At 42.7% G+C, this 15,750-nt stretch overlaps 1 protein-coding gene across 4 annotated transcripts in view; it reads right to left on the reverse strand.

The window, feature by feature from the left end:
- Positions 1-15,750, reverse strand: part of RHOBTB1 (Rho related BTB domain containing 1) — a 129,572-nt gene that overhangs the window by 15,555 nt on the left and 98,267 nt on the right. For all 4 annotated transcript variants that reach the window (XM_040439092.1, XM_040439094.1, XM_040439093.1 and 1 more), the window contains one exon: positions 986-1,171. In XM_040439092.1, the coding sequence (XP_040295026.1) occupies positions 986-1,171 (186 nt within the window). The remainder of the gene's footprint in view (positions 1-985; positions 1,172-15,750) is intronic.

Consider the following 15,750-nt stretch of genomic DNA (forward strand, 5'->3'; position numbering starts at 1 on the left):
TGTTGTTCTGGGATCCGCTCCACAGTTTCCGTTCAGCCCTGGCCACAGCATGCTTGCTGCTTGTTTCCTGCAGCACTTTAAGAGCTGGTGCACGTCACTTCCTGTGCTTTATGGGTTAGGTCATGTGACCTCGCTGACCAATCCTAGCCCTCCTGCACATATATAAGTGGCTCAGCCCCCTTCCCAGATACCTCAGTGTCAAGGTCCTTGTGTCCTGCAAAGGTTGTGTTCCTGACTCGTACTTGTATTCCTGGGCTCTGCTACCTGTTTGATCCCTGCCTGCTTGCCTTGACTCCTGTTGCCGATCAGGATTGCCTGACGTGTACCTGTGCCGCCTGCCCTGACCTATTGCCTGTTTGACTTCGCCTTTGCCTCATCCTTCAGTCCTGCACTGTTGCTCCTGGTTATGACTCAGCCTGCTGACAATGCCTGTACCTCTGGTACCTTTCTCAGGTACTTCCTGGTCCGCCTGGACCATCTGCCTCGTGAGCCTATCCTCCTCAAGAGGTAGCGACCTGGTGTTCCCCTTTGGGAAAGTCTATCCCTACCATTGGGCGTACTGTGAAGATCGAGGGGTTCACTTAGACAACGCCCTTAGAGGAGGTAGGACACGTGGCACGGTATGTAGAAACATCCTCAACTGATAAAAGGAATGGTAACACCCAAATGTCAATTACATTCCTAAAAGAGTAACACGGGAATGGCAGTCTATCTTTTTGAGGAACAGATATACAGGATGATCCATGTGCTTTCTGCATGCACATGTCCATTCAGCAAAAAGATAGAATATGTGTTATATTTGTCAGCAAAATATACAGATGCAACAAGGACTGCAAAACAGATATGGTGGCGTGCATAGGGCCTAAAACAGATATTTCAGGAAAGATTAAAGTTACCCATTAAGAGTACTAAAGTGAACAAATCATTGACTGCATAATGCCTATATCACCATCTTTAACAAAGAGCAAAGGTTTGTAACTTTTACCTGGCTAATGGTCGCCTTGCCCTGTTAACAGCTTCAAGATCGGCATAACGCAGGTCCAGCTGGCAACCCACAAGAATGACAGGTGTGCGGGGGCAAAAATGTTTAATCTCCTGAGCCCACATTGTTTTCACATGGTTTAATGAATTTGGATTTGCAATTGAGAAACACAGAACAACAACGTCGGATCTGAAAAAGAAAGCACCCTAGAATTAGAAATGTGAAGGCAATTATTAAAATCACTGAATCACCAAACAGGTTCCTCAAAATCTGGTCAGGGGTTCCCCAGAAGACAGCAGCAGCAAAAGCTTATACTTCTACAGTAAGGAAGGAAAACTGATTTCGGCCTCATAGATGCTTGACTACAATTCTGGCCACAATATGGAATTATAGAATGCTTTATCACCACCTACACGGAGCTTCTTTGATGGGGTAGGGGCTCCAAGGAAATGGACACATTATTCAAGGATTCCCAAATAAAAAAACAACATTGACAGGGTTGGCTTTCTGCCAAATCAAGAAGGAGAGTGAGGGGTTTGCAGAGTAGCAGGACAAGGGTGCAGAGAGTGACTTGGGCCCAGAATTCTAATAGAATTAAATATAAACAATAGTATAAGTGTCCGTATAAGTGAGTATTAGCCTGGAGATTGGACCCTTTTAAAGTATAGCTTTTATTTAGTTTTATTTAAAAAAGCAAAAACATAGACACCCTCTGGTAACCCGGTATCCAAAATATATAACAGGACGAGATGTTGCCCAGCTACCACCGTGAAATTGGTGAAAAAAAATAATAATAATAAATACGATAGGTGTAAATTCCAGGGGCGTTGATGACAATAGTCGGAGGTTGGGGAATTGGATAGAGGATAGGGCACCTTACTGTGGGTACTGGGGATGATTCTCTCCCTGTACCCGCCCTAAGATAATCCTCTGCCCAGGGATGAACCCTGATGGTGGGATCACCCTGTCCCCGTGCCTATCCTGTCTTGCCCTGTACAGCCCTGTACATTTGGAATTTATTACACAGTTCTTGATGTCAAATTTTTACCCCACTTGGGCCCACCCTTGGTGCACTTAACAGCTCATTTGCATATGGATTAAAAGTACTTTTCTCCAGAATGAATGAACATTCAGCTGAGCTAGCCCTACAAGACATTGTGAATTTCTTGGTGACAGATTACCTTTACTCAGATACAATACCAAAACATTGCCTCTTGTCTAATTACCTAAGCATAGTGTGGATAAAATTAGAGCAACTAAGTGCACATCTGAGCTTAGATTCCCGTATTCTGTTCCACCACAGGAACAGAATTTTGGGACCACCATACCGGTCATATTCCGAACAATGCTAGCACCAAACGGATCCCATACACAGTATTGGGATCTGTCAGGTTTCCGGCTTTTCTTTCTGTATTATACACACACTTTATGGTGACTGAATATTTTCACCCCTGCTGTGTAACTCCCTGTTTTCACAAAATGGGATGTCCAGTAATGTACAGTAATTAATCTGAGATATACAGACAGCTACTGTCACGGTGGGGAGTGGGGGAACACTACCCACCGTATAGCGTGGGTCACCTCCTAAGATGCCCTAATCCTGGCACTGACTCCTAACCATATGAGCAGACCCAGATGGTAGGTGGGCTCATACACAGGAACCTCGGACCCTGATGATCCCTGAATAAAAGGTTAGGAGATAGAGATGACTTGTTCCTCCAGAACATGGACAAACAGGAGTCTCACAGGCCAAGCAGCAAAGGTAAGGGAAGACAGTGAGCAGCAACTTGGTCGGCAGGTAAGAACCCAATGATACGACAACACACCGAAACAAGCACTTACCTGCCGCAGCAACAGGGTGGAACACCAACACCAAGACTACCTGGACCCCCATGAGGACAGAATGCATGGCGGCCCAGGCAGAACTGCTCATTGACTTGTGGTTCCCCCTCCGGGGAACCCAGGGGCCCTCTCACTGAAGGCACAAACAGACAGGAGAATGTCTAGCAACCATGCTGGACAACACACCAAAAAGACTAGACATAGAACACAACACTAGACATAACACACCCTGTACATAAACCCTCAAACATATACAAGGAAAGGAAGGGGAAAATACATAAGGATGACATCAGATGACCTTGATTTCTAACTAGGTGGCCCTCACACTGGAAGGATTGAATATCCAGGGCAGGAGCATAGCTCCAGCACACACCAAGGCAGGAGAACTACTGACCTCACGCTCACAGCACCAGATTAAGAAGAGCCATGAGGCCACACCCAGAACACACCTAACCTAGTTAACCCCTCCAGCACCAGACAGGGAAAGAACCATAAGAAGGAGGAAAGCACAAACATGCTGCACCACAACACGTTGCCCCTGGCAGCCAATATGCATGGCAAACGTGTCACGGCGAACAACAACAAGACCGGGACACAGCCGTGACAGATACTTATCTATCATGCAATACCACCAGGGAGGCTCCTGACTGGCTTAAATTTTTTTCTGCAGAAGGACGACGACCCCAAACATACAGCCAATGTAATTTAGAGCCATCTTCAGCATAAAGAAGAACAAGGTGTCATGGAAGTTATGATATCGTCCTCATAGAATCCCGATCTCAACATCATCAAGTCTCTCGGGGATTACGTGAGGAGACAGAAGAATTTGAGCAAGCCTACATCCACAGAAGATATGTGGTTACCTCTCCAAGATGTTTGGACTGCTGTTTTGAAGACAAAAGGTGGTCACACCAAATATTGATTTGATTCAGATTTATCTCTTGTTCATTCACTTTGCATTTTATTAATTGATAAAAATAATCTATTAACATTTCTATTTTTAAAAGCGTTACTTACTTTGAAGCATTTTTCCACACCTGCCTTATACTTTTGCACAGCACTATATATCCTAAGGATCCTGTGCCACATTCCTACACAAAGGTGCTAAATATATAAAATGAATTCATTTGGACCTATTTTCAGCCTCCGACACAGACAAGCTGCAGTTATTAAAGGAAACAAATGCTAATACTGTACGAGTTATCATATAGACAACAGATCCAAGAATTAATTGCCTCGTGATCATACGACGCCTGTTCTTTTTCGAGATCTTAACAGAATGGCAGGAAGATCACGCTAGACATACGATTTCTAAAAATAATATGCTAATGTACTAAGACTGCAGGTTTCTCCTTGTGAGAATAAAACATAAATGTGGATATTTATGCCAAATATAAAGAATCTGAATCTCGCTGTTTTGGTCGCCTGCTAAAAGAGCACTGCCTAACCAATTATGGTTTATTACAACAATAATTGGTCTCGTTAATGTAGTAATGAAACGCGTTTGGGAAAAGTTGATGAACACAAATGACTTGTCAATGTCACCTAAATGGATGTTAACAAAACCGATATGTCTAGATTGGGCAGACATCCCCCGTATACACAGTAGGCACCCTGTCTGATATTGGTTAAGGTCCTGATCACATTCCAGGTCCTCTAGGCTGGCCAGTGGCGTAATCTTGTTCATTACTGGCAGATATCATATGACCTTCTCTGGAACATGAGTGCTGATCTCTGCAGCCCGCTGCTAATAATCTGCGTCATTTCAGCCACTACAATAGTAATTATAGGGACTTTAAAGGACACGGTTGGGTTCAGGAACACTATGACCATTCATTCATGGCTGAACCTTAACTGCAAAGTTATTTAACTCCTTTATCTTCACAGAACAGAATGTAAGTTGCTTGGTGAAAGAAAGTTGCGAATAGGCGTTCCTTTAGTAAAGGTTAAAATAATTCTGTAATTAGGAACTTTTTTTCTATTTAATGAGACCTTATGCAACTTTTCAATATGCTTTGTGTATCCATGCACCAAGATCTCCACTTGCTGCCAATGAATTGAACCCTTTACTGTTTACCTTCATAATCTGAAAACTTTTCCTATTCATGTCCAACTGACAGAGGCCAATGGATTGTTAATATAAAGAGCTTTGATATCGTACCCCTATGTATGCACATTTTCAGCTTCTGCTTTTTAATGTGGGAATGTGACATCAGCAAATGACCTGTTGTTTAAATCTTGTTTTTATGTTAAGCAAATTTTTTTGCAGAAGTTTTTGTGATTTTTTTTTTCACGTCTCTATCTATATTTAAAAACATTTATCCTGCAGTTTTCACACTGGCCACTAGGCCTTAAATATGTTAAGACTTCCAGTCTTTTGAAAACAGCCAAATAGGCCATAGACACAATGGAAAGGAGGGGACCTCATCGACTTCTGTAGTAGAGTTTTCTAGGTATGCTCTGTGACCTGCGCAGGGGTCAGGAGGGAGCTGGTAAGCTGTGAAGGAGTCACTTCCACTGTGGACAGGGCCAGAACTTTTCCTCCCTCTGCTGCATGTGAACTGAATCCACCTGTGCCAGGGAGAGAAATGGCTCTGACCCCGTACAAAGCAGAATTGACATATGCCTAGTAAAGGGCATGATGTCAACAAATGCAGGATTTTCAGAAGAGGAGCGCCATGTGCTCGGGAGGGCAATCCATGCAACCTCAGAATGGGAAGTATATCAAACTTTCTCCTACAGCCGTGTCTTGAGTAATCAAGTGAAGGAGAAAAATTGGGCCGTAAACAGCTGGAACGTCATGAAGGACGTCTCAAAAAACGGCCCTACTCACATATGACAACCTAACAAATGACAGCGCCACTCTGGAAAGAAGGGTGATATTAATGGCCCATAAACAGGCCTCAAGGTGAATAACACCCAAGTGAGTAACAATACAACTAGCGTGCTATTTGTGCTAAGTATTGTCAATATTTAAGAAGAGAAGACTGGCATAAAATAAGCATATAATGGTCAAAATAGACACTGATAAACGTGTTGAATAAATTTAAACCAGGGAAACACCCTGAAGCACTCACTTCACAGGGGGTATACGGCACGTGGGACAGCGACTCTTTATCAATCTTTTTTTATTCAAATTTCTAAGGCTAGAAGGTCATCACTACTCCAGACATACTGTACGTTATAGAAGTCCTATGTGACAAGCACCATCCCAGCCACAATAAAGAATTAAAAAGTAAAGTGCTTTATATAACTGCTCTACATATTTCTATCCTCAACATAAAAAAGACTTTGAAAGCTATAAATATCAAACCCAGGCAGGGCTCTAAGTGTCTAGGAGATATCCAATAACTTTTTTTTTTCTTTTTTCATAAAAAAAATAAAAATAAAATTCAATCTAAGACTTTGCCCACGGCTAAGTACTGATTAAGCCAGAGAGTGCACAGAAAAGTACTTAAAAGACAAGTGCAATAAACGTAAGACAACCTTTTTCTATTCTTTGCTTGTAAAAATTGGCATGAGCCGTGATCATAGAAACTGTATGTGTTATTGCTGCGCCATCGCCCTTCCATAACGCCATGTACATGCAAGTACTGTGGTTGCTTTTTGATCTAGGCCATGTCATCTACAAGCTTCGTCCACCGTCAAACTGATGTCGTTGGGCTGGATGCTGTAGTCAGTCAAGTACAAGCACTGGTATAAAATTATGCTAAGCTCACATTAATAGACTGTAATCCTCAATTTGCTATTAAACACCCCAAATTATGAGTCAATGCTCCATTGAGATAATAGTATAATATAAAGCAAAGCTTGGGAGATCAGGATATGAATGGACTGAACACTAATTGAATAGGTGGAACCGAAAGTCTTTGTCACAAAGTACTATTAAGGCAGAAGAAAGACACAAGAAAGCACAGCCACCACACCCATGTTCGTGGCCACTGATCTGGCTTTTCTAACCTCCTTTGATTAGCTGGAAATCTAGCATTGCATGCTGGCCATTATCCATATAATGCACAGACAGGCGGGATCCACCCGAGCAGGAGTCACTCTCAGGGCTCGTTCACACGACCGTTGCCGTATTGTGGCCCCCATACGGCGGGTCCACAATACACGGGGCACTGGTTGTGTGCGTTCCACATCACAGATGCGGACCCATTCACTTCAAACAGAGCAAGTTCTATCTTTTTGCGGTGCGGAGGCACGCAACGGAACCCCAGGAAGCACGTGTCCCTCCAAATACTCCCACTCTGACTGGCACAGTCTATAACCCTATGCTGCTGCCAGTGTCAGACTGCACAAGTAGGAAATAAGTAACCCCCATCATGTTTAAAACATGGTAGTGGCAACATTGGGGTTAAGGAGTCAAATAAACCCCAAATCTTGCTGGCTGCCTGATACAAGTTTTTTGCCTGCCTTTATTGTGGGCCGGGTACCTGCGCTGGCTGTGCAGTGCACTAAAGCACGCTGACGAGAACACAAGACTCAGAAGGAGGAGGAGGCTGCCGCTCGCTGAGCTCACTAGCTCAGACGGCGCAGTGCTTTATTACCTCCCCCGTCCCTCCTCCTGCTTTAATTAGCCACACATTCATTGGTGGCAGTGGCGCAGGCAGCTTCAGAGGCCGCTCATTTAATTGGGCTCAGCGGCAGCCGCGTCATAGGAGGGAGGGACTCCCTCCCTCCCTCTCCACTGATTCTGGCCACAGAACAATAGCGCGCACGCGCCAAGCGCCATGTTATCTCATAAGAGGACATACTGGGCAGCAGCGCAGCCTAGTATCGAAAAAATGAAAATTCCGGTAACGAATCGATACTGGTATAAAAGTTGGGTATTGAAATTTCGATACCAGAGACAACCCTACTTATGGGATCAGTAAAACTTGCATTTCATTGATTTGAAGGGGTTGTGCAGCTCCAGGATAGGTCATCAGTATCTGATTGGTAGGGGTCTGGCTCCCGGCACCCCCAACGATCAGCTCTTTGAAGAGGAGCCGGCGCTCATGTGAACGTTACTTCCGCTTCAAGATTACACTGCACGTCATCTCATTTGCAGCGGCGGCGCAGTTTCCTCACAAGTGCTTGTTCTATTCAAGTGAAGAGGTCTGAGACGATGCACAGTGTAATTCTGAAGAGAAAGTAGTGCGAGCGTCGCCTCCTCCTCAAACCAAGAGTCGGACCCCCACCAATCAGATATTGATGACCTATCCTCAGGACAGGTCATCACTATTACTGGCTGCACAACCCCTTTAAACTCCTGCTCATTCTGAACTTTGAAGTCAAGGAGACGGTCCTATCAGTGATTGACAGCTATCTGTGTATACACAGTCATAGAGGGCAGGCTGTCAATCACTGATAGGACCTCCTCCTTGACTTCAAAGCCCAGAATGAGCAGGAATTTAAATGTATAAATTACAAGTTTTACTTAATCTTTTCCCATAAAACTATATATCAATCTGCTCAGCTCCTCCTGCTCTACAACCTGCTGCCTGCAGCTCAGACACTATGTTCAATGTGACAGGTTGCCTTTAAACAGAGGGCTCCCGAGATGAGCTATAACAACCATATGCCCTACTGAACAGGTGGCGTGAGATAGCCCCTTTAAATTTAAGTTGGAATTTATTAATAAGATGTATGCACCAAATACAATGCAAATACAAAATCCGAATCTGTTCTCTACAAGGTACCTATGCTGACGTATAAGAAAAAGGGTATTATTCTTGTAATCACCCATAGGTACAGCCTGTATTTTGTTCTCCAGACACTGCTGGAACATTCAGGTTGCAAGGCAATGCTAAACATTAAAGGGTTTCTACCACCTCGTTTTGAGAAATTTAGCTGTCAGACACTAGCGATCCGCTAGTGTCTGCTCTACCAAACAATGCTATTATAATAGCTTTTTGTGCAGCCGTTTCCATAAAAAACAGGCGCAGTTAATGTCTGACCGTGGAGATGTCTGTGCAGAAAGCGGTCAGACATTAACTGCGCCGAAGACAGACGCGCACGGCGCATGCGCGAGAATTCGTCCGCTGACTCAGAGGGAGGATCGCATTCCAGAGGAGATGGGCGGGCTGGAGGGACGCGCTGGGCGGCATTTTGTGAAGGTAGACCGAGCCTCTAGGTGCTGAAAAGATGCCCGCATAGCACCTAGAGGCTCATTAGGATATCGATAAAAGTTCGTTTTTTATGGAAACGGCTGCACAAAAAGCTATTATAATAGCATTGCTTGGTAGAGCAGACACTAGCGGATCAGTAGTGTCTGACAGCTAAATTTCTCAAAACGAGGTGGTAGAAACCCTTTAAAATTAAATGAGTCGTTAAATTTATGGTACTGGGCAGCTCCATGAGGTTATGTATCCATTACTTGTTTACTTAGTTTAAACTTCTATCTTAGAGTCAGTGGTGACTACAAACATAAATCCAATGTGAAATACACTGTTTACTCATGTTGTAAATTTGGTGCAAAGGTTATAGAGATGACACTGTCCATAGACGGCATCAGAGAACTTGCTTTTATTGCCTTTCGGCGTCTCTAAAACTGGACGCTGATATACATCATAGCACCTACTGTATATGAAACAAAGGGATGTTTGTAATGCTTGTGCTGGAAATATAGATCTGTGTAATGCACATTGTCCCGTGACTTGAGATATGACAGGCCCTAATATGACCCAAGGAGAGAGAGGCACCTGCTGGTGGGAGCGTCCCTGCATTTTTGCACGTAGATTCCAGACTATATTTAATCCCAAGTGAGCACTGTTAAGTAATTAAATCTTTACTCGCATTCGAGGAAGCTGAGCCTCCATGGGGTTACCTTTCTGTCAACAGCTTGCAAGTAGGACTTATTCCTACGGTTGACCCTCAGTATAAGCAGACTAGGGTCTGACGACAGATGGTGAGGATTGACATAAGAAGAATTAGCCAAAACTGACTGGTTTTTGAAGGTTTTCAGCCTTACCTTATCTGGCACTGGTCGATGATAACTTTTTGCAACAAGAATATAAATAAAAATCAGGGACTAGGACCTAAGTTTTGGTGCAGTTTAAATCGTATAAATTTACAGCATATGCACAGGGTACGCCATAAATACCTGACGGGAGTGGGTCCTACCAATGTGACCTGTAAAAAGAAGAGCAGGGAGCGCTTACGTAACTCCCAAGAACGCCACTACTTCATTCTTTTTAAAGGGTGTATGTGTTATTTAAAGGGGATGTCCCACGAGAAATATTCAATAGTTTTCAAACCAGCACCTGGATCTGAATACTTTTTTAATTGCATGCAATTGAAAATTTGGTATAGCCACTGAGTTATTCAATAAAATGTATCTGTATTGCGCCACCTGCTGTTTTTCTATTTCTTATTTCTTTGTCCGGCCTGCTGAGACGGCCGCACATGCTCAGTTTCTTCCTTCAACTGCCTCCTGAGCTGTGATAGGGAGAGAGATGCAGCAGAAAAGACACTCCCCCTGAGCTGTCAGCTTGATATAAATCTAGCAGAGCAATTAATGGGGAGATCTCTGGATCCATGTGAGGTACAGGGCTGGTTCTAGCTTTGTTAGAAAGAGACTGCAATGTACTATATGATATCGGATTTCCATTTTTTACATTAATCATGGGATAACCTCTTTATTTTTTTTTAAATCAGATAATTTTTATTTGATTTTCATAAAAACAAAATATTATTACAGTAACTACCCCTTACACCCACCCACCCCCCTCTTCCCACCCACCCCTTCTTCAGTCCTGCGACCAAGTAAAGTCCAGAGTCATTTCCGTGATAGTCTTTGTAACACCATACACCATTAACATACTCTCTCCCATATATCTTCCGTGACCGCCATTCCATCCCTTGTCTTCAACAGCTCACATATTCATCTTTCATCCATCCAACATATAAATGGTCACCATTCTTCCCAACAGGCAAGAAATAAAATAAAATAATCCAGCATACAATATTTTGGACATTTTCCACCCAATATACTATTAATTAATGTTGTAATATCTCAACCACGAGAACCATACTATTTCAAATTTTTTGACCGCTCCTCTCTTCTGATAGACATACCTTTCCAACTTTACCAAGATGTGAACCCTGTCTATTAGCTCTTTCAATGTAGGTGCTTCTGGATCTATCCAATGTTGTGCAATACTTTTCCTGGCTTGATATAAAACACGCATAATGGCCGTTTTCTTTTTTGCCATTCCTGGCTGAACTTTAACACATCCTAAAACACACACTAGTGGTGCAACCTCTATGTTAGTTTGGAACACAACATTTATCAAGTTCACAACATCCATCCAGTATCTCCTAAGCTTTGGACAATTCCACATCAGATGGATTAGATCAGCGTTATGCCTATTACACCTCGGGCAACAGTCATCTGCTCTATATCCCATCTTTTTCAACAAAACCGGGGTTCTGTATACCCTGTGCATCAGGTACAATTGTGATACCCGTTGTGCTTCACTCACTGCTATGGTTTGAAAATTCTTCATTACTTCCTCCCATAAGTCCTCAGTTAGATCTCCAATGTCAGACTTCCATTTCCCATATAATCCTAACGGCCTATTTTTATACTGCACTTCCATCAGGGTCATGTAATGAAGAGATATTACCCCATTTGTGCTCCCCTGCGTTGTGGTGAGGTCTATAATACTATGCTTCGGTGCCTGAACAATGTTTTCATGTTTTATTTGCGATCGTATAGCATGTCTGAGCTGAAGATAAAGATAAAAAGAGTTATGTGGTATATTAAATTCTTGTTTTAGTTGTGCAAATTCTTTTAGATTGTTATTAGAGAATAACTGAACCATTCTATTAAGACCATACCTCTCCCACCCCTTTGTTTCTGACACTTTACCTACTTCTTTATACATATAGTTCGGCCATATTGGTGTATATTTTGTATATCCTGATATTTTAGCCATAGACCTGGCTTTCCACCATATTTTGTGTATCACTCTCAATATCTGATATTGCGCACCTCTATCATAAAAAGTACCCTCTTCCAAGGCTGATAGCAAACATTTTTTCCCTATAAGGTGTTTCACTATTTTTCCCGTCTTGTTTAGGTTTTCACTGTCTCCCCAACCCCTGATATGCTGCAGTTGGGCTGCGACATAATACACCCAAGGGTCTGGTATAGCTAGTCCCCCATGCGTTTTAGGCCTCTGTAATGTACTTAGTTTTATGCGAGGAACACCTCGTTTCCATATAAGATCCCTAAAAATTGTATTAACCTTGTGGAAAAAACGGATTGGAATCCATATTGGAGCATTATGGACGAGATATAACAGTTGGGGCATAAGAATCATTTTTATAAGGTTGGCTCTGCCAATCAACGTAAGGGGTAACTTAGTCCATGCTTGCATTTTACTCCTGAACTTTTCAAGTAGGGGTACTAGATTCAGATCACTATATTCTCGAGTATCAGTAGATATTTTCACCCCCAAGTACGTAAAGGATGTAACAACTTTGAGATCTGATGACACTAGCAAAGACGGATTCACTGTTTTAGATAAAGGCATTACAGTAGATTTTGACCAATTTATGGTCAATCCAGATAGTTGGCCAAAGTCATTTATAATCTTAATAGCTTCCGAAAGGGATGTTTCCCAATCTTCCAAAAATAACAACAAGTCGTCTGCATATAATGCGACTTTTTCTATAAGATTCCCATATTGAAAACCTTTTACTAGACCTGCACTTCTAAGGGCTTCAGCTAGCGGCTCTATCGCCACCGCAAACAATAGTGGTGACAGAGGGCACCCCTGCCTAGTCCCCCTATAAATATTGAATGGGTCTGATAAATTACCATTTACTCTTACGGACGCTCTAGGACTAGCATATAATAACTGTATCCATTTTATGAACTCTGGGCCAAAGCCCATCTTCTGGAGTACGGACCACAAATACCGCCATTCCACACTGTCAAATGCTTTGGCCGCATCAAGAGATGCGACCGCCGCATTCGAGGTGTGAACATGACCTGCCTGAATATTTAAAAACAGACGCCTAATATTCACCGCTGTGGACATATTTGGCATAAAGCCAGCTTGGTCGGTATGTATGAGAGATGTAATTACTGTATTTAAGCGATTCGCCAGCACTTTTGCCAAGATCTTCACATCCACTGGAAGCAAAGATATAGGTCTATAAGAATCAGCTTCTAGAACGTCTTTACCTGGTTTTGGTAACACCACAATTATGGCCTCATTCATAGACAGCGGTAAACTACCCAAACCCTTAGCTTCTTCACACACCTCCAACAACTGAGGCAAAAGTGTTGAAGCATAAGACTTGTATATTTCCACCGGTAACCCATCTTTGCCGGGAGCTTTATTATTGGCCATATCACAGAGGGCTAACTCCATTTCTTTTAATGTTATAGGCCCCTCAAGCATATTCCTCTGATCCTCAGAGAGGACATTTAAATGTAACGGATGTAGGAAGCCCTGCAAATCCTCATCCGTTGCACGCATCTTAGTCTCATATAAAGAAGAATAAAATGTGTGCATGATTTTCAGTATATGCTCTGATGATGTGTGTATGTTCCCCTCCCTATCCCTAAGAGCCGCTATGTATGCTGTTTGTTGTTGGGCTTTAGAGATTAATGCTAACATCCTACCTGCCTTCTCTCCTTCTTCATAATGGGATTGTTTTGAGAAGAACCTTTTATTTTGTGCAGTTTGTAGTAGATTGTCGTTCAGTTTTTGTTGTGCCTCCCGCCATCTCTTTTCCATTGTTACGTCCGGTGAAACAATGTACTCCGCTTCTGTTGTTTCCACCTCAGCCATTAGTCTACGTACATTAAACCTGGATTCATTTTTCTTTTTATTTATGTCAGCTATTAATAACCCCCTTAAGAAAGCTTTCATTGTATCCCATACTATCATTTTGGGGGCTGATGGATTATTAAGTGTGAAAAATTCCTTCAGTTTCTCCCCTATTCCACCAATATCTGGAAGTATATGCAGCCAGTATGGATTGAATTTCCATACCTTAATGCCTTTATATTGGGAAGAAAGAAAGTCAGCCGTTGCCATCACTGGGGAATGATCTGAGATCCTTCGTGGGAGATATTCCACCTTTTGGACATATTGTCCCATGCTCTCATTACCCAATATCATATCTATCCTTGACAAGGAACCATATGTTGTAGAATAGCATGAATATTGTTTTGTTTGTGGATGTTTCATCCTCCAGTAATCCAACAGGGAGACCTCCTGAATTAATTTACCAAACTGAGTGACACCACCCCCCGCAGATTGTGGACCCCCACTCATTCTATCCATATCAGTATGTATTACCGTATTGAAATCTCCTAACATTAAAACCGGGACCTCTGGTAGATCCGTCATAAAACCCAGAGCAGTTCTGAGCACAGTAGGGGAATACGGCGGCGGTATATACATTCCTATTATAACACATCTTGTATTAAATACAGTACAATATAAACATATAAATCTCCCTTCAGTATCTATTTTTTGGGATAGGCATTTAAATGGTATATTCCTGTGTATGAGAACACTCACACCCCTTGCATATGTGGAATAGGTAGCATGAAAACAATGCCCCGCCCAACGGGGACTGAGCAGCGATGTCTGTTCTTTAGACAAATGTGTTTCCTGTAAGCAACAGATCACGGGGTGGCATTGCCTCATGCCATCCAATATTGCCTTTCTCTTGTTATTATCTTTTACCCCTCTGACATTCCAACTAACAAATTTAATTGTTCCTGCCATCCCTACACGTTGCACACATATTTTTCGGGTAGAACCCTATATAAATATAAGACATATCAAGACATTTCTCTGGTGTATGGTATACAAACCAAGCTCTAACATAGTTAGTCTGAACCATCATGGTCGCAGTATCTGAACAAACAACTGGTAACTTCCCCTTTAACAGTTTTGTCTCTAAAAAGACAAGGTTAGTGCTTCAACCTCCTCCACGAGTCCCCACTACAACACCGTTTGATTGGCCCGTGGGATAAAACAGCACCCGCTGCTGAGGCCTAGCACTAGTCAGCACTTTACCCTTAGTAACTGGGTTGGCTAATCCTAAAAACTTATCAACACTTAAATTGTTTATGTAGTATAAATCCCTCCTTTACCTTATAGGTCTACTTGCTCCCTCTGCATTTTCATATATAGTGATATTAATATTAACGGGCTACTGAAACCTGCTAAATACTCTGATGCATATTCCAACCTTATAACAACTGTTATGCAACCATTACAGCATTCATATCCTCCAATCACGCCCATATATACTCATTCTGCCAGATGATAAGCAAAAAGTGCGTCCATACGAGAGCATGTTCTTTATCATCTCGGATAACTTCATCTGTTGTTCTCCGCCAGTTGCCGTTCATGTCGATCCAGCCATCTCAGCGCCTCCTTCGGATCCTCATGAAATGTTGTATTTCCCAGTGCGACAATTCTTAGCTTGGCTGGGTAGATCATGGAATAGGATACATTCAACGCCCTAAGGCGACGTTTAATGTCCAGGAATTTAGCTCTTCTTTTTTGCACTTCCTGAGAGAAATCTGGAAAGAGCGCCACCTTTTGCCCATTAATGGTAAGGTCAGCCACATCTCTGGCTTTTCTCAATAGAATGTCCCGGTCCTTGTAATGTAATATTTTCATCAAGACTGGTCTCGGGGGTGCGCCCGGAGGCAACGGGCGAGTTGGAACTCTATGAGCCCTTTCGACCGCAAATAGTGGTGTCAGCGCTGCCTCCCCAAATTTTTCTTTTAACCAGGTTTCAAAAAAGTCTGTAGGATTAGCCCCTTCGGTTTTTTCAGGCACTCCCACCAACCTTATATTGTTACGGCGTGACCGGTTCTCTAGGTCATCTTGTTTAGCCGCAATAATGTCTAGACGTCGCATATATTCTGTAGCATCACGCTTCATGGGTGGTATGGC

The sequence above is a fragment of the Bufo bufo genome, chromosome 6 (genome assembly GCF_905171765.1).
Source record: "Bufo bufo chromosome 6, aBufBuf1.1, whole genome shotgun sequence".
In the NCBI taxonomy this organism is placed as follows: Eukaryota; Metazoa; Chordata; class Amphibia; order Anura; family Bufonidae; genus Bufo; species Bufo bufo.